We start from the raw sequence: 18,890 nt of genomic DNA on the forward strand, positions 1-18,890 counted from the left end.
CCATTCTTTTCGGGCTTCCATGATTTCTGATGATAAATTGTGCATGTTCAACTCATCATTACTCTGCATGTAAAGCAATGTTTTCCTCTGGCTGCTTTCAATACTTTCCCTTTATCTTTGTCTTCGGCAGTTCGACTATGATGTGCTCTGGTGTACTTTCATCAGCTTCATCCTGTTCATGGTTTGCTGAACATATTGAACTTGCCAATTCATGTCTTTTACCAACTTGGGGGATCACATGGCCATCGTTTCCTCAAATATTTTTTTCTGCCTCATCTGTCTCTCTTCTTGTGGGATGCCAATTACTATATACTGGATATTTTTAGATTATCCCACAGGTTCCTGAGGCTTGATTTTTTTCCCTAGTCTTTTTCTCTCTTCTTCAAATTGGATAATTATTATTATTCTATTTTCAAGTTCACAGAACTTGAGAACATGAGGAAAATATCATTATATCCATACAGTTGATCTTTGAAGGGTTATTGTGAACTAGACAAGCTAAAAGAAAAAAAAATGCCATTCTAATTTTTAAAGGAAATTACTAATTAGAGATGGCCTATCCCTGTTGAAATTCAAGGAAATAAGGAAATTACTTCTATGTTCTACCTAGTACAACATGAGTACCAGGAACTAAACTGAGACTTTCACATGTACCCTTCTATTTAACCCAGGAATATAGGTATTACTGTCCATGTTTTACAGATAATGGTACAGAAGAGCAAACAAGTTAAATAAGATGTCTCACTAGTAAGCTCAAGAACTGGGACTTTAACTATGACTCCCATTATACCCCTCCACAAAAAATCTCCTAACAAACTTAAGAAAATTACCAAGAATTAGATATGCAAGGTAATCTGATTTTCTATTATAACAAGATTAGTAATATGCATAGACGTTGGAAGGATGGGGGATATAGTGTATTAGGATTTCAAAAAAGCACCTGTAATAATATAGTATTAGGGGCTAGGAATTAAAGCTCTCACACAAATCTTTTAAATGCTGGTTCTACCACTTAACTCTTTGTATGGCTCTGGCCATTTCAACCCTCCAAGCAATAGCTCTCTCATTTCCTAAAATGGGAACCACATAATGGTACCTATCTTCTAGGGTTCTGGTAAAGACTGAATGGGGAAAATGCACGTAATGCACAGTACCTGCCACACAGTACATGCCAGATTAATTTCAGGTATTATTAAGGCATGGCCTCTCTGTGGACAAAAGATGAAACAATGTGAATTATATAATGGTGATGAAATAACATGAAAAGTTATAAACAACAAGTATTATTGGCCTCATCCCATTCAACTTCTAGCAATGTCTGCTTTTGTTTTATAATTTTCCAATTATCTTCTGGAAAAGAAATATTGTAATGGGGTCAACTAAAGAATTATACAGAACCATTGCCTCAAAAAGAAATATGCTTATTATTTAGAAGAGAAAAATGCTGGAAATGACAGGAGAGCATTCACTGGAGATTGCTTAAATAAATCATGGCCAAACTATATGCACAGAACAAAAGACGTGTTTTTAGCAGACTATCTGATTGCATGGGAAGTGATTATTTCATAAACAACATAATCACAGTCTTACATGTATTGTGTAGGATGAAAACAGACTAGAAGAAAATATACAAAAAGATTAATATGGTCATTTGTAGGTGGTGGGGTAACAGATGAATTTCATTTCCTTAGTATAAATTACTATATTGTCTAGTTTTCCATAATGGTCAAGAATTCTTTTTATAACTAAAAAAAAATACTTTCAGAAAAAATAATTAGTTTATGTACACTGGCTGGCTTTATGTCAAGACTTTTGGTCCTTCAGACCTAAAGTTTTCATCCCCAAAATGGCGATATAACTAAATGTTCATTTCTGGAGATGCTGAGAGAAAAGGTGATATGGGGATTAAAACAGTCAATAATGATCCTCAAATATCTTAAACCATCTTAACTAATTAACAGATCTTTTAACTATCATTTGGGAGAAAGTTAAATAAATTTTCTTGACTTAGATCCATGGCCAGACTTCCTCTTTGGAATGGGACGAGTTTTAAAGGACCCATCCCTTTAGAACAGCACTAGTCCTAAGATGCTGGGATGAGCTGCCTGAAGGTGTAACAGCTCAATAAATATTTGTAAATTGAACAATTCCATAAAGTTGCTCACCATGAAGGATTCAGAAACATCTGAAACAGTGCAGAGGGCATTCAGGTAGCTGGCCTTTCAGGTGCCACCCCCAGATCTAAGAGACCATGAGAGTTTTGGTATTCATCGTTGGTCTGATCTTGGGTTTACGAGATGCCAGCTATGACAACGTTGTGCTGAACAGATGTGATCTGTTTCATGACAGTTTCCAGGTGCCACAGCAAAACAGGAAAAGTGCTTCCAATCTTACCAGGGGGTTCCACCTCCACTGACCTGCCTGCAGAACCCCAAGACAGCCTCTGATGATCATCAACAGTTGGGAGGCACCATACATTGCAACAAAAAGAAGGGAAGGGAAAGAAAGGAACAACATCTATACAGAAAGCTACAGGAAGCCTTTTAACTGAGCTTCTAAACAAAAACAGAAACAATACTTTGTAAGGGGAGGTTCTCATCAGAGATTTATAATCCTAACAGGCAATATGCAAGTTTCTCCACCAAAGCTGAGATTCCCCTCTCGGAGTCTGAGTCTTTGAAACCCAAGCTACTCCAGCAGAGACTTCTCCTCTCAGACATTACTCATCTGTTAACTGGAGACATCTGACTAATCACTGGATAATCACCCCAAGATAACAGCTACTTAGCTTAACAGGGGCAGGGGATCTAGCCAGGCTTCCCTGGGTTCCAGAGGGGACCCTAGTCATTCAGTTTTCATTTTCAGTCTGGGGAAGGTGGGAAAACTGAATGGCGCTGAGTTTTATGACTAATACATGCATAACTTTGACATGACTCACAGTAACAACAAAAGAAACACAGTATAATCCCTCTGGATTGTGTAGTTGCACCTACAACAGGAGAAAGAGCTTATCTCATAACAGATATACTTCAATCCCCATTGCCTTAAATCTTCTTGGAACTAGGCAGGGTATGAAAAGAAACAGTCCAGGGGTTCCTAGGGGGCTCAGTCAGCTAAGCATTCAACTCTTGATTTCAGCTCAGGTCATGATCTCGGGATCATGGGATTGGGCCCTGTGTCAGGCTCCACCCTCAGCATAGACTCTGCTTGAGATTCTCTCCCTCCCTCTCCATCTGCCTCTCCCCCAGTTCACACTCTAAATAAATAATTAAAATATTTTTAAATTAATTAATTAAAAATTCTTTTCAAAAAGAAAGAAAAACAGTCCAGCCAACCAAGTCAGCCTGCCATTACGATTTAATTGTCCCCATCAGCTGGGCCTGAGTGTCCAGGTGACAAGACCTTGGGCACTTTGTTGGCCAGTGGTCTCGACTGACACCCATGACGTGAGGAACCAGGCTCTAGAAGGCTCTCCGGCCCCATTTGTATGGCGTGGGGCAGGGTGGGGCGGGGGTGGGGGGAGGGAGTAGTTCATGTAAAAAGGGGCTTTACTGCTTAAAATATATATATATATAAAATCAAGCCACAGATCTAGTACAATCCTCTCATTTTACAGATAAGGAAACAGATCCAGAGAATTTGGGTGGTTCCCCCAACATCACACAGCTGGTGTGTGAGAATGACAGAGATAAAATTACGATCTAAGTTTCCAAGGTCACTGACACCGCGATCCCACCATGTAGTTTCATTTTGGGGTAAATTCTGTTCACACTCTTTTACCCAATTTTAAGCTGGGAAAACTACATTAGTATCCAGGTGACCTCTAGAGCCAAAGGCCAGAAAAAGAAGTAGGGACAGACCTCAGCATAATCCCTTCCTCTTTTCTTGTCTCCTCTACCCTTCCCACATCCCGAGAAAACACTTCTCTGCCAGGCAATGACTTCATCATTTTCCTTCTCGCTAATTTGAATACTCTTGTGGGAGAGCCAAACAAAAAATGAAAATGATGAATGACCCCTTGTGCAATGCAGAAAAAATGTGGCGTCTGGGTCTCAGAGTGATGGAATCCCCCTCATGCAGAAACAGAACATGCTTCTCTCCAAAACAAAAAGCAGAAACAAGGGCATTTCAGAGCTCCGAGTGTGTGTGGACAAATGGTAGGTGTGTAAAAGATTTTAAAGGGGCAGATGAAAGCAAATCAACCCTCACCTCCAAAGCAGGTAAGTGTTTTATGTGAAAGAAAAACAGAAATTTTTCTGAGTCACAAAGCCATGTCGGGGGAGGAAAGGGAACAGGGAGAGGTATGCAGAAGAGGCCAAGGGAAAAAGATTTGCTTGATCACCTAACACATTTCTACAAAAACAAATGTTTTAACCCTCAGTTCAGCCTCTACTTCCTCACATGTATACAGGTAAGTGGCCATACTTGAATGATCATGAATATCAAAATCTAAGAATATTTAAAATTTTTCCACTTAGAAACTAGGGGCACCTGGATGGCTCAGTGATTGAGCGTCTGCCTTTGGCTCAGGGCATGATCCTGGGGTCCAGGGATTGAGTCCCGCATCAGGCTCCCTGCATGGAGCCTGCTTCTCCCTCTGCCTGTGTCTCTGCCTCTCTCTGTGTCTCTCATGAATAAATAAATAAAATCTTTTTTAAAAATGTGAATTCATAAACTAAGTTTTACTTTTTTCCTGCATTGAGTTTTACTTTTTTAAAATGAAGCATATTTGACATATAACACTGTGTACATTTATGATGTAGGTGTTAACTGGATACACTTATCTGTTGTAATGTGATTGCTATTGTAGCGATAATTGGCACCTCTATTACTTATCATTTCTGTTTTTTGGTTTTAAGTAGGCTCCATGCCCTACACGGGACTCAAACTCACAACCCTGAGATCAAGAGTCAGATGTTTTACTGACTGAGCATCAAGACGCCCCTCACATTACTTATTCTTTTTTTTTTTTTTTTAGTGGTTGGAATACGTTCTAGTCTCAAAGTATGTTTGACAATTATAATATGGTCCTGTTTACATTCACTGTGCTGTGCATTAGATCATGAGGACTTACTTAAGAACAACTCATTCATTACAAGTTTGTGCTCTTAAACAACATCTGCTCCAGGCTCCCACCCCCCCATTCCCTGGTAACCACCATTCTACTCTCTGTTCTTACAAGCCTGGCTTTTCAAGATCCTACATACAAGTGACATCACACAGTACTTCTCTTTCTCCATCCAACTTCTCTCACTTAGCATGACGTCCTGTCCATGTTGTCACATAACCAAGTTTTTTAAATGCTGCTTTCTTGTCATACATTTTTTTACTGCAGTAGAACCTTGGGACACATTCTCAATCTTCATTTTTGTGTTTTAGAGTAGATGGTTATCATCAGTCTCCATCTGTACCCATCTCAGTGGGCAAAGAGGAGATACAACCAGCACTTACCGACCACTGAGCAAAGGGCTCCTCATTTCACCCCTCCCTTTGGCCCTCTCAACATCAGTGGCATTCCTATGAGTGGGCATCACTACAGTTTGCTCGTTTCAAGATGAGAAGTCATGGAATTTGCCAGCGATGCTCAGAGGCGTGAGATGCTGTCAGCACCATGTGCTACCCTGACCCCAGATTTCTTATCTGTCCACTCTGGGCCCTCCCTGTCATTAAGAAACCACTCCTCTGCACTCAATAACTAAGAGTGAAAACATTCCCAGCCATCAGAGGACTCGGTTCGCTTCTAAATTGCAGTTAACCCTTGGCTTTCTAAGATGCATCTGAACCAGGGAAAAACATGTTTAGGGAATTTGCTGTTACCTTCTTTACTGAAAGCCTTTTCCAGCCCCAAACCTCGCTTTACTACCCTTTATGGCATTTTATTATTCGTTTGAATATAACAGAGGCATCTGACAAAATGAGTATCAAATGCAGTATACAGCTGAGCAATTCTGCAGAGTTTTAAGTTTATCTGAGACGTTTAACTCAAAACAATCGTGTGACATCAAACACGTATTTCTGAGCAGCACGAGAAATTTAGGGGTTCAAGGAAGATATGGGTGATACACAAGGCATATCGTGAGATGGATGAAAATGTTCAAAGAGTTGATGTTCTGGCTCTTTCCAAATGACTGTTGTTACCTATGAAAATAATAAATTGTGAAGATTTTAAGAAAGAACAAATGTGATTAAAAGAAGGGGGAAAACTGGCTCCACATACTTCAAGGGTAATACAAACACAGACAATGGACTATGTTTTCTCATCTTTCAAGAAAAGCTGGACTAAAACAACACATTTTTGGCAAGATAGTAACTAGTGATGAGCCATCATGCTTCATGCATGATGAGAAAAAACTGCCAAAATCTTCAACAAAAACTCCACCCCAAGAAAACACATATTACAATCTGGGGCAAAGACAATGCTGATCTGTTTCACAGACATTCACAGCACTGCCACTGAAGAGCATGTGATGAAGATTAAGGATAAGTAAATGGTGGCCTGCATGGTTTCTGATTTACCCAAGATCACTCATGTAGTAAAAGGCAAAACTGGAATTCCAACCTAGTACATCCTCAGATCTAAGCCCCTAGGTCAAACCAGCAAGCCTATCCTCAGGAATTAAAAATGAGTAAACCATGGGGAACTAGTTGTTTCTGCAAATACTTCCCACAGTGGATACCTCACGATAGTATTTTAGGGTTTTGTGTTTGGTATGGTTTGGTTTGATTTTGGTTTTGGTTTTTTGGTCTGGCATACCCTCAAAAGATTAAAAATCACCACCACTGAGAACATGAGAAGACTATGCAGTGTGTTTGGAAGAAGGCTCCAGAGGAAGAGCTTCCATTGTGTGTGGGGTCCAGAAGAAGCACCGCCATGGCTGGGCAGCCTGACCTGCATGCCCCTGAAGCCAATGACGTTCACTGCTCACATGGCCATCGCTGGATGGTTATATTCACCCTCACTCTTCTGTACAGCAAAACCTGGGACGCTTCAGGTTATCCAATAGTTAAATGTTGTTTAATGATAAGAGAGACAAAGAAGGTCCAATTCTAATGAAAATGCTACCCAGACAACACATGTTGCAACCATCACAAAATGGCAAGCCTCACAATGAGTTTACCCCGCTTTAAAAAAAAAAAAAAAAAAAAAAAAAAAAAACAGCTACAGAATGTGAAAGCAAACATCCTAAAACACTAAAAATTAATGTGGAGGCATCTCTGGAAAATAATGGGCCACTTCAAAATTCACTTCCAGGAGCTTGGCATGTGAAAGGTTAACTTATTCAGGTGTTGAATTTGGGGGGGGGGGAGAAGCATTTGATGGAGAACTTGCCAAAATCACCAGCCCTTCAGTCGTGACCTCTAGAGTCAAAGGCTAGAGTTATATTCTAAACCTTAATTTAGAAGTAAACATTAAAATGAAGGTTTCTTTAAAATACTTCAATAATTTTCACTTTAGAAGTACCAAATTGGCCCATAAAAAAGCTCACACTAATTATTCCAAAGCAATCAACTTCTTAAAAACCCTTTATTTCACAATTATACCAACATCCCATTAATTTGGGACACTTACCCATGTATTTATTCTTTGCTCATTACCTATGTGCACATTAAGAGTACACCAATAACACAATACAGGCATTAATATGTAAAACGTCAACAAAAGCCATCTGGAAAGCTAATGAATAATCAAGGGATTTCAAATTAAACTACAGAATTTTCCCTTAGAATCTTTAGGACAACACTGTCAAGTTCAATCTATTCACTTCGCCTCCAGAATCAATTTTTCAAACCTTATGACAGGTCTAATCGCTTCCACCTGTGTCTCTAGCTTGACTCTTGACTGGCATGCTACCAGCCAGGGTGGAAATGTAGACAAAGACCCCTATTAGGATCCGGCTGTTTCTCTACTGTGAGGTCACTCAGCCATTAAATTAGTTCCAGCCCAATTTCTGTCTCTCAGGCCTCGACTTCAGGGGAGGAGGGTGTGCAGGAGAGCGAGTTAGGGGAACAGAACCAGAAGAGCAGAAAAGGGAAAAGAGATATTTGGGACTGAGTGGACACACATGCAGAGTGGCGAGAAGCTAGGATGGGCCCTAAATGCTGAAACAAAAATCCTCTTTCTGAAATGATGGTGGCAGTGCTCCCCGAAGTGATTCCCCCAAAATGTTTTCCAAAACTGTGTTATGGGATTGTTTTTCCATCTCACTCCATTTGCCTGCAGGAAGTCCACTGTCTCCCATGCAAAGTGAGCCTAATTCACAAAACCATTTCAGCCTTCCAGAGGTGCTGGAGCAAGGCTGGCTGGTGAAAGAGGCCGACTCAGGAAGATCACCCGATCGAGGGAGGGTCCAGCGCCCCAGATCTCACAGCTGAGAGCAAGGCCCAGGGGAGGGATATTGCCACGGTTACAGAGCCAGGGCACGATAAAATATTCAGTTCTAGCATTCTGCTCACCAGACCGGGAGATTTATGGAGAAGAAATGGGTAGGAAATACCAGAAAGAGAGACAGAACATGGAAGACTCCTAACTCTGGGAAACGAACTAGGGGTGGTAGAAGGGGAGGAGGGCAGGGGGTGGGGGTGACTGAGTGGCGGGCACTGAGGGGGGCACTTGACAGGATGAGCACTGGGTGTTATTCTGTATGTTGGCAAATTGAAACCAATAAAAAATAAATTTATTATTAAAAAAAAAGAAAAAAAAGGAATGATGCCTGACACATAGTAACTGCTCAAAAAAAAAAATTCACTGACGAGTCTACTTCCTTCCCTCCAACACGTTACCTACTATGCCCGCTTCTCTCCACCCGAAGCCCTCATGCTCAGAACAAGAAGGGTGCCCACAACATGTATGGACTGAACGTGCGCTGCAATTTGAGTCTTCCAATGCACTGTAAGGCTGGGGTAGTACCTTCTCCATCATTCTCCCTCATGCACCTAACACAGTGCCTGGCATATAGCAGGCACGTCGTAAATGCTTATTCCATGAATGAGTAAGGCAAGCATCAGCCTGAAAAACCCAGGGACTTAAACAATAGTAAGAAAATAAAGAACTTTAATAAGGAAATATGTATTATTCTTTACAAATAAAAAAGTGGCCGCCCTGGGTGTGTTTATTGGGGATATAGCAGTATATGCAAAGGAAACCAGTATCAACAAGTTTGTGTCCATCTGACTCACCATCAACTGTGGCTTCACACAGGAGTTATTTCAACATCTGACAGCGACTTGGCAAAAGTCATCGAAAAAGATGATAGGAGTCAAAATCTAATAAGTGACAATTCCAAAATTATCATAACTTGGGGCACCTGGGTGGCTCAGGGTTGAGCATCTGCCTTTGGCTCAGGTCGTGATCCCCAGGGTCATGAGATCGAGTCCCACATCGCGCTCCCCAGTGGAAGCCTGCTTTTCCCTCTACTTATGTTTCTGCCTCTGTGTGTGTGTGTCTCTCATGAATAAATAAGTAAAATCTTTAAAATATATATATCATAACTCAGTTACTCCCAAGCTCTGTGCTCTGTGGTCTAGCCTAATGCCTTCTCCACAGCCGAAACTTATCATGAGATGAGACACAATGTAGTATCCCGAACCACGCAACTTGGGAGTTATTTCTCCCAGCAGTGATGATGGATTAGCACCATCTATTGCCACCACTGGGTGGTGTAGACCCCACCACCACCAATAGCTCACATTTATAAATGGCTTCCGGGGTGCGCAGCTGTAGGACGTGACTGTGGGACATTGTAAAGTTCACTGGTCCAGACACAGTACTGAATCCATGCCCTTGGGCCCTATCCAATCAGCTGAGCTAACTGGTCACAGGAAAATCTACCAGGAAATAGGGCAGAAAGAAAAAGAAAGGTGTCTAAAGGCAATCAAATCCAGCATTACATCCAAAAGGTTACCCTGACAATGGAGTAGAGAACCCATTTCAGGGTCAGAAACACAGGCCAGGTAAAAGGACTAGAACAGAAAATACAGGGTGAAATTATCTGTCCTAATTAGACTGGTGGGTAGCTCGGCCACTATTAGGGGAACATTACCCACTGACATGGCTTTCACTTCTTATATTTGGAGAGGGGAGCCCACAAGGCCCTTCAATTGCCTTGATTTAGTTGCCAGCAAGCAGCTGCCTTATCCCCGCCCCCCCCACCCCCAGTTACTCCCTTTCCCCAGAGCTCCTTCCCCTCTGCTGAATTACTAACACACCTTTAAAGTTCACAGTTTAGGGGCCAGCGTGAAGGCGGTGGTGGTGCATGGCTTTCACACCAGCCAGCTTTCATACCTTGAGATCAAATGGAAGCTTTCGATGCCTGTCTCAGGGCCACGGTAGGTTAACTGGGGTTGTAGCCAAAGGAGAAAGTAGGATGCCCTCTGAAGTATTTGTCAGAAGAGAAATTTCCAAATCGTCCTCAATTTGCACTAGTAACATAAGAAAAATACCTCTAATGGCACTGAGTAGGCAGTGACACAGAATTAATGTTAGTACTCAATTATTTTCGCCCATTTTTCTTTGATGGTTATTCACACAGAACTATCAGAGGCCTATTACAGTCTTCAGAAACTTCTATCTCTATGGAAACCATAAGGCTGACCTAGAAGGCTGTGATTTCACCCTAAGAACACCAACCCTGAGCCCTCACAGAGAGTGGGTGTCAGAAGCCCATTCCCTCTGATGTATATCTCAAATATGATACAGTCAGGACCCTCCTAAAAGGAAAAGCCACAACCCAAGGACACCAGGCTAGAGAGCAGGACCAGGAACTTACCTACCACCACCCCAGGGAGACTTTCCACTCCCTGCCCAGGGTATCTCATGGTCCCCATTTCACTCACAGCAGCACAGTGCATGGGGGTGTTGGAGGCAGAGAAAAAAGATTTTAGAAACCTCATAATAGGGACGCCTGGGTGGCTCAGTAGTTGAGCGTTTACCTTCGGCTCAGGTCACGATCCCAGGTCTGGGGATCAAGTCCTGCGTTGGGCTCCCTACAGGGAGCCTGCTTCTCCCTCTGCCTGTGTCTCTGCCTCTCTCTGTGTCTTTCATGAATAAATAAATAAAACATAAAAAAAAGAAACCTTATAATAAAGATCTATTATCTAATTTAAATTTTACCTCTATTCCAGACCATTAGGGAAGAGCCACAGAAGTGAGAGACATAAAGAAAGAAACACACATGGAGTTCAGACCCAGGCCATTCTTTTGAAAATTCTCCTTGTTCTGCATAATGGATCTATTGATGTGGCCAATCAACAGGAACAGTTCCATATACAGTAAATTCTGATATGCAGCTTTCTATGTGCTGGCATGAAACCAGAGTTTGACTCTGATGACCCTAGGCACTAAGAGATAATGTATGAAATTGGTTGATACATATAAAGTACATTGAAGCAGTGTCTGGAAAATAAAAGGTTTTAATACATGTTAGCTGGTATTATTATAATCACAATAGATTGTACTTCCAAGAGGATAGCTCATATGGGATCCAATATAATATTAGCTATAGAAATGGTTTTGGCCTGGAGCACCTGGGTGGGTTAATCAGTTAAGCATGTAAATCTTGACTTCAGCTCAGGTCACAATCTCAGGGTCGAGGGATCAAGCCCTGCATCGGGCTCCCCACTCGGTGCAGAATCTGCTGGAGATTCTCTCTCACCCTCTGCCCCTCCCCCTGCTCTCATGTTCTCTCTCTCTTCTCAAAAACAAATAAATAAATCTTAGAAAGAAAGAAAGAAAGAAAGAAAGAAAGAAAGAAAGAAAGAAAGAAAAAAAGAAAAGAAAAGAAAAGAAAAGAAAAGAAAAGAAAAGAAAAGAAAAGAAAAGAAAAGAAAAGAAAAGAAAAGAAATGGTTTCAGTCTTACTCTTAGAAAGTAATAAGCCATATGTTTCATCTACCTATCTCATGGTCCCTTGGTGGACAACTGAGTTTTTGGCATCAAGGTGACCTCTTCAAATTCCCTCTCCTAAAAAAGACTACAACCCATCCACCCCACCCCACCCCCAGGAACTTCTCACCAGGCCTGCTGAATCACGAGGCTGCAGTGAGTAACTTTATCTCTTAGTGTTAGGAAGGAAGCCATGCGAGCAGTGGGAGAGGACATCTGTAAGTTACGGTGAGCGGCCACTATTTATTTATGCAATATCTGCTCTGTGCCAAGGAGAGGGATTAATCATTAATCATCAAAGCTATTTCATTCTCTGTGTTCTACAGAGACCAGGCAAGAAGAGAAACAAAGAAGCTTCCTAAATGCCCTTGGAAAAGCCAAAATATTTTTCTCTTTTATAAAAATAAAAACTTCATCCTACAGAAGATTCCGACTCCGCGGTTGTGACGCTCAGCTACACACTTTTACAGACTCATGCTGCTTAACACAAAATTTAAGGGGAAAAAAAGAGTTCATTATCAAAAAGGAACTTACCAGTATTCAAGGGTACTAAAGCAGTATTTACCTGGCATTTCTTTTTCCATTCTAAGACATGTGTTCACAAGGGTGTAAGGAAACCCAACCACCTGATTACACAGGCAACAGGCCATCCACTCTAGAGGGATTGCAGTCCCCTCAGTAATGCACTGCCCACTACAGGAGCTCAGAGTCCATAATTCCAGTGGCTCAAGATCGTCCCAACATAAAATATTCTTTACTATTGCCCAACAAAAATGGACAAGAAGTGCCAGTCCTATCTAAATTTAACCTCCCGGGCACTGGGGTGGCTCAGTGATTGAGCATCTGCCTTTGGCTCAGGGCATAATCCTGAAATCCTGGGATTGACTCCCTCATCAGGCTCCTCACAGGGAGCCCACTTTTCCCTCTGCCTGTGTCTCTGCTTCTCTCTGTGTCTCTCATGAATAAATAAAATCCTTAAAAAAGTTAAATTAAAAAAAATAATAATAAACTTAATCTCCCCAAATCTTATAGCAAATACCATGTCTGATTCTTTTATTTGGAAAATATAACAGGTCACCTTTTCAACATAGTGTTCTCTTGAGTAATAAAGAATTACCAGAGAGTTCACACGCGCAAGTAACGATTGTTCCATATACAAACACGGGCTTTTTCCTTCTCGTCGAAGCGCAAGGGCCCGGGTAGTAGGGGAAGCAGAAGAGGTTGGGAACACTAATAAAGAAAGTACTCATGACAACACACAATAACCCAGCAAAACAAGAACTGTTCATTACCATGGCTCGTATTCCCATTCCCATTACACCCGCCTGGCTCTACCAATCCCGCAACACGAATGCTTCCCCTACAAACTCTTCACACAAAACTGCCAATTCCACGGCTTTGAGTATGACCATCAAGAAAATGCTAAGGTTATCTCATCATTTTATATGAATATATTATCAAATTCCAGAAAATAATAAGAAAGACCAAAATATTTCCCTACTGTGAATTACGCATCTAATTGTGTAGTCCCATGAGTGAAAAAGCCCAGAAACTCAGAATCCAGTGCTTTGTGGTTTATTTTGGAATCTTACATTCCTGAAACTTTAATACCATGTTGAAGGAAGATGCCTTTCTTACTCACTCCCTTTATAAGCCTACTTTTTAAATGATCTCAATATAAGAGTACTGATTAATACTAATTTAAGTACTTTCATCTGGTTGATGTTTTTTTAAACTTTAACTGAAGTCCAAGAAACAGAAGAAATACGAAGGAAAGCTCAGTAAGAATAAATCTCGAACATCTTGGGATGCCCGGGTGGCTCAGCAGTTGGGTATCTGCCTTCGGATCAGGGCATGATCCCGAGATCCGGGATCAAGTCCCACATTGGGCTTCCTGCAGGGAGTCTGCTTCTCCCTCTGCCGGTGTCTCTGTCTCTTTCTGTCTTTCATGAATAAATAAATAAATAAATCTTTAAAAAAAAAAAAAAAAAAAAACCCTGAACATGTAAATGGGATTACAGAGCGCTTACAAAATGGATTGGGTAGGAACATCAAAATGGGTTTGCGAATGTTCGAAATTTCCAATTTGTTTCAATTTAACACAGTTCACCTGTTGTTCAAATGTGCTAACCCCCTCAAAACACCTTCGACTAAGTGTTAGACGCCGGCTACGACCACATACAAATAAAAGGATAAACTGCGTAATATCGCCACTGGCTGAAGATATTTTTTCATGAAGTTTTTTCCAAGGATCATCTGAAAAGCCCACTAGCAAAGGAAGAGAGTCATGATTCACAAAATCCCCTTGTTTTGAGGTACAAACCTGTGATCAAGAAACATTTCTCAATTTTTCTTCCTACATTTTACCTCTTCCAGGATAAGGGAACTCCCATCTTTTTGCTAATGGGTTTATTGGGAGTAATCCTTCGTTCCCTCTACCCCTTCTCCCCCAGCACCAGTCAGGACAATCAACATAACTAGACTCCTCTGAGTAGGTACACAATATCCGCCCCCAACTTACCCGTCCAGAAGGTTCATTGTAGTGGGCGTCACCTCGGCAAACAGAATAACTTTCCCAAGTCGCTTTGTCTGCAGATTTTGTCGGTAGATCTCTAGGTTAAAATTTTCCGAAGAGAAGGCGCCCACGTCCGTGACCACAGGTAGAGCAGATGGGGTGATTTCTATTTCAGACATGTAGGATGAAAGAAACTTAAGGGAGAGCTTGCTGGATTTTATTACTCCTTCAGGATCCACATGTTCCCCCAGCCACTGCATAAGAGGGTCCAAGATTTCCTGCATTATAAAGAAATGAAGAGGTCGTAATTTGGCATTACATTAGGTGACGGTAGCCTTTCCCTAAAATACCACTTGGTAATGTAAGTACTTCCTAATTCATGACCAGTGAGAGCTAAGTAACATATTCCAAACATCTACGCTATCATACAATAGACAGGAAGTATTTGGAGTATGTCTACACTATGCAGGTCCACTTACACATGGGCTTTTTTCGGTAAACACTGTTCAGTGCTGTAAATTTACGTTCTCTTCCTTATGCTTTTCTCAATAACCTTTTCTTTTCTCTAGCTTACCTTATTGTAAGGATACTGTATATAATACACACAGCATGCAAAATATGGGTTAATCGACCGTTTATGCCATTGGTAAGGTTTCCAGTTAATAGTACGCTATTACCAGTTAAGTTTTGGGGAAGGCAAAATTATATGCTGTGGATTTTCAACCTACACTGGTAGGGATGGGGGGGGGATTCTCCTAATCATCACATTGTTCAAGGGTCAACTGCAAACCATTCAGAAGCCAGGATCCAAAGAAAAAAATATAGCTCCTTATTAAATTTTCTATCCAGCATTATGTCCTATATCCTTAAAGTCTTCTCCAGCTCTAGAGCTCCTTAGTAATTCTCTAGTCTGTGCATTTTGCAGAAAATGTACAGCTTTATACTTTTGCCTCTCAAGGAAATTCCTCCTCCTCGGCTGGGGAAATACTGTAAAATGCCAGTGAAAGCAGTCACAGAAGGGCCACCTGGATGGCTCAGTGGTTGAGCATCTGCCTTTGGCTCAGGGCGTGATCCCAGGGTCCTGGGGTCAAGCCCCACATCGGGCTCCCTGCGAGGAGCCTTCTTCTCACTCTGCCTGTGTCTCTGCCTCTCTCTGTGTGTCTCTCATGAATAAATGAACAAAATCTTTTAGAAAGAAAGCCAGCCAGGGAAGACAAAGTATTAAGACAATAGCTATCACTCTCCACCACTGGAGGACCTCCACCCTGTTCTGCTAGACAAGCTGGACACCACCAGCCACTGACAGGTCACCAGTAGTGGGGGGGACATGACTTTTACATCAGAAAATAATGGGGAACCCAACAGCTGCTTTGTCTGAATATGGGTCTGGGGGGAGGGGGTTGAGAGGGAGATAGAATCTTCCAGAAACCTTGCCTAACCCAGAACAGAGTTCTAATCCTTAAAACAAGAAGAGGTCTTGGAGGCTCCCGGAAGGCTGCAACATCCTCTCAAGCCCTGGAGGACTTCCCTTCTGGGTGGGGTACAAGGTGGGGCACCAGGGAAACATGGGATCAGAGAGGAGTTATTACCCCAAGAGGCCAATACCAAATGTATTAAAATCAAACAGTTGGGATGCCTGGGAGGCTCAGTTGGTTAAGGTACCGACTCTTGGTTTCAGCTCAGGTAATGACCTCAGAGTCATGAGATCGAGCCCTGTGTCAAGCTCTACACACTCAGCACGGAGTCGGCTTCTCCCTCTCCTTCCCCCTTTGCCCCTCCCCCACTCACACACACTGTTTCTCTCTCTTTTAAATAAATATTTTTAAAAATTAAAAAAAGGTGTTAAAAAGGTAAAATAAAACACACACAAGAAAATGATAAAATAAACATTAACTATGATAAAAACATCAGATTCAAGTAAAATGTTCTGTGCATTCATTCGACAAGCATTATGATATTATAGGGTCCCTACCATATGATAAACATTCTAAGTTCTGAGATTCGATTTGAACAAAGGGGCCAAAGTTCTCATCCTCAATAGGCTTACACTCTAGCATGGGAGTCAGATAATTTTGAAAAATTCAGCGGCACAAGACATCAAATGTTAGTAAGTCCTAAGTGCCAAGGAGAGATGATAAGCAGAGAGGAGAGATAAGAAATGTTGGAGGTAAGGGGATCCCTGGGTGGCTCGGCGGTTTGGCGCCTGCCTTTGGCCCAGGGCGCGGTCCTGGAGTCCTGGGATCGAGTCCCGCGTCGGGCTCCCGGCATGGAGCCTGCTTCTCCCTCCTCTTGTGTCTCTGCCTCTCTCTCTCTCTCTCTCTCATGAATAAATAAATTAAAAAAAAAAGAAAGAAAGAAATGTTGGAAGTAAGCCATTGTGCAGAAGGCAGATGAACCCAGGACGGAGAGATGGAGAGAAAGAAGGTAGGATCACATAACATATGGAGTCACATCACTCTTCTTTATTTATACAGACAATTCCAAGGAGGAGCAGAGGCTCCAAGTGAGCACGATGGCGGCAGGGAAGTGCCAGGAGGACAAGTGGATGGAGTTGGGGGTAGAGGCACCCACACCAGACAGAGCCATCAGGTCTACCGTGGGGACTCGGGCTTTCACCCTGGAGGCTTCAAGAAAGGGGGTGTGGTGACTTCCTGGTCACAGTCGCAGCAGGATCACTCACTTAGCCAACTGTACCAAGAACAGATTAAGGGGGAAGCAAACAAGTGGGAACAGACACCACCAGTCAGCAACCCTCTGATGTTCCCAGGACGGAGATGATAATGCCGGCACAGGTGCACCAGTGGCCATACGAGTCTGCGGTAGAGGCTGCAAGATTCGCTGACAGATCACATCTGGGACGTCAGAGGAAATGAGGAGTCAAAAATGAGCCCAAGCAACTGATTCAGCCAACTTTATTTATAAAACAAGGAAATAAAAGCTCACTTCTCTTTAAAAAAAAAAAAAAAAAAGAGCCCAAGATTTCTGGCCTAAGCACCTAGAAGGATGGAGCTGCCACCAGAAATACTGAGGGAAGGAACAGGTTTGGATGGGAAGAGTCAGTTCTGGGCACATCACATTTGAAATATTGGTTAGAAATGCATGGGGAAGGGACACCTGGGTGGCTCAGCAGTTGAGCATCTATCTTTGGCTCAGGGCATGATCCCGGGGTTCCAGGTTCTGGGATTGAGTCCTGCATCAGGCTCCCTGTGAGGAGCCTGCTTCTCCCTCTGCCTGTGTTCCTGCCTCTCTCTCTCTCTGTCTTTCAATGAATAAATAAATAAAATCTTTAAAAAAAATGCATGGGGGAAATGCTAAGTGAAATAAGTCATTCAAAGAAAGACAATATCATACAGTTTCACTTACATGCGAAATATAAAAAATAGCGCGGAAGATCATATGGGAAGGAGGAGAACTGAGTGGGGAAAAAATCAGAGAAGACAAGCCATGAGAGACTCTTAACTCTAGGAAACTAACCGAGGGTTTGCTGGAGGGGAGGGGAGTGGGGGATGGCGTAACTGGGTGATGGGCACTAAGAAGGGCACCTGATGTGATGAGCACTGGATGTTATACTATATGTTGGCAAAATGAATTTAAATCAAATAAATAAATAAAATTTAAAAATAAAGGAAGTAAAGAAATGCATGGAAGCAGAGAATAATAAGCAGGACGTGTCAGTCAGGGACTTAGGGGAGAGGTGCACACCAAGGACATAAATTTGGGATATTTCCAGACTACACCTGATAATTTGAAGCCAGGAGACAGGCTGAGAGCAATGAGAGAGTATCCATAAAAAGAGGGGTTCCACTGGTTTCCTGGGGCTGCCATTACAAAGCACCATAAACTAGAGGGCGTAGCAGAAATGCATTCTCTCACAGTTCTGGAGGCTGGAAGTCCAAAATCAAGGTGTCGGCAGGGCCACACTCCCTCTGACAGCTCTAGGAGAAAATCTGTTCTAGGCTTCTCTCCCAGCTTCTGGTGTTGCTGGCAATCTCCAGCTCCCTTCCCTCTGTCTGTGTCTCTTGTCCTCTTCTTAAAAGGACACTAGCCATATCGGATTAGGGCCAGCCCTCGTGACCTCATCTTAACTGGATTACGTCTGCAAAGACCTTATTTCCAAATAAGGTCACATTCATAGGTTCTGGAGATCAGGACTTCAATGTACCTTTTAGGGGAACAAAATTCAACCCACACCAGGTATCAATGCTTAGATGTCAGAGAGATGAGGAGGAGTCTGCACAGGACACTGAGAAGGCAAAGGAAAATCAAGTGTGTGTGTGTGTGTGTGTGTGTCTGTGTGTGTGTGTGTGTGTGTGTGTGTGTGTGTGTGTGTGTAGAGTGCAGAAGTGCCCTGGAAGTTCTGGGCCCAGTTTCACAGGCAGCAAGACAAGAAGATGATGGTAGGGCAGTAAGAAGAGGGCTGAGCAGTAACCACCAGGCTACAAGGCAGGGCCTATCTGGTGCAGGCAAGTCTGATATTAACAGGGGAAGGAAAGAA

General features: G+C 42.3%; 1 protein-coding gene across 8 annotated transcripts in view; it reads right to left on the reverse strand.

Annotated features, from left to right (window-relative positions):
- HLCS (holocarboxylase synthetase) overlaps positions 1-18,890 on the reverse strand; it is a 209,566-nt gene that overhangs the window by 130,992 nt on the left and 59,684 nt on the right. For all 8 annotated transcript variants that reach the window (XM_055313524.1, XM_055313525.1, XM_055313519.1 and 5 more), the window contains one exon: positions 14,402-14,673. In XM_055313524.1, the coding sequence (XP_055169499.1) occupies positions 14,402-14,673 (272 nt within the window). The remainder of the gene's footprint in view (positions 1-14,401; positions 14,674-18,890) is intronic.

Source organism: Nyctereutes procyonoides, unplaced genomic scaffold (genome assembly GCF_905146905.1).
Source record: "Nyctereutes procyonoides isolate TBG_1078 unplaced genomic scaffold, NYPRO_anot_genome, whole genome shotgun sequence".
NCBI lineage: Eukaryota > Metazoa > Chordata > Mammalia > Carnivora > Canidae > Nyctereutes > Nyctereutes procyonoides.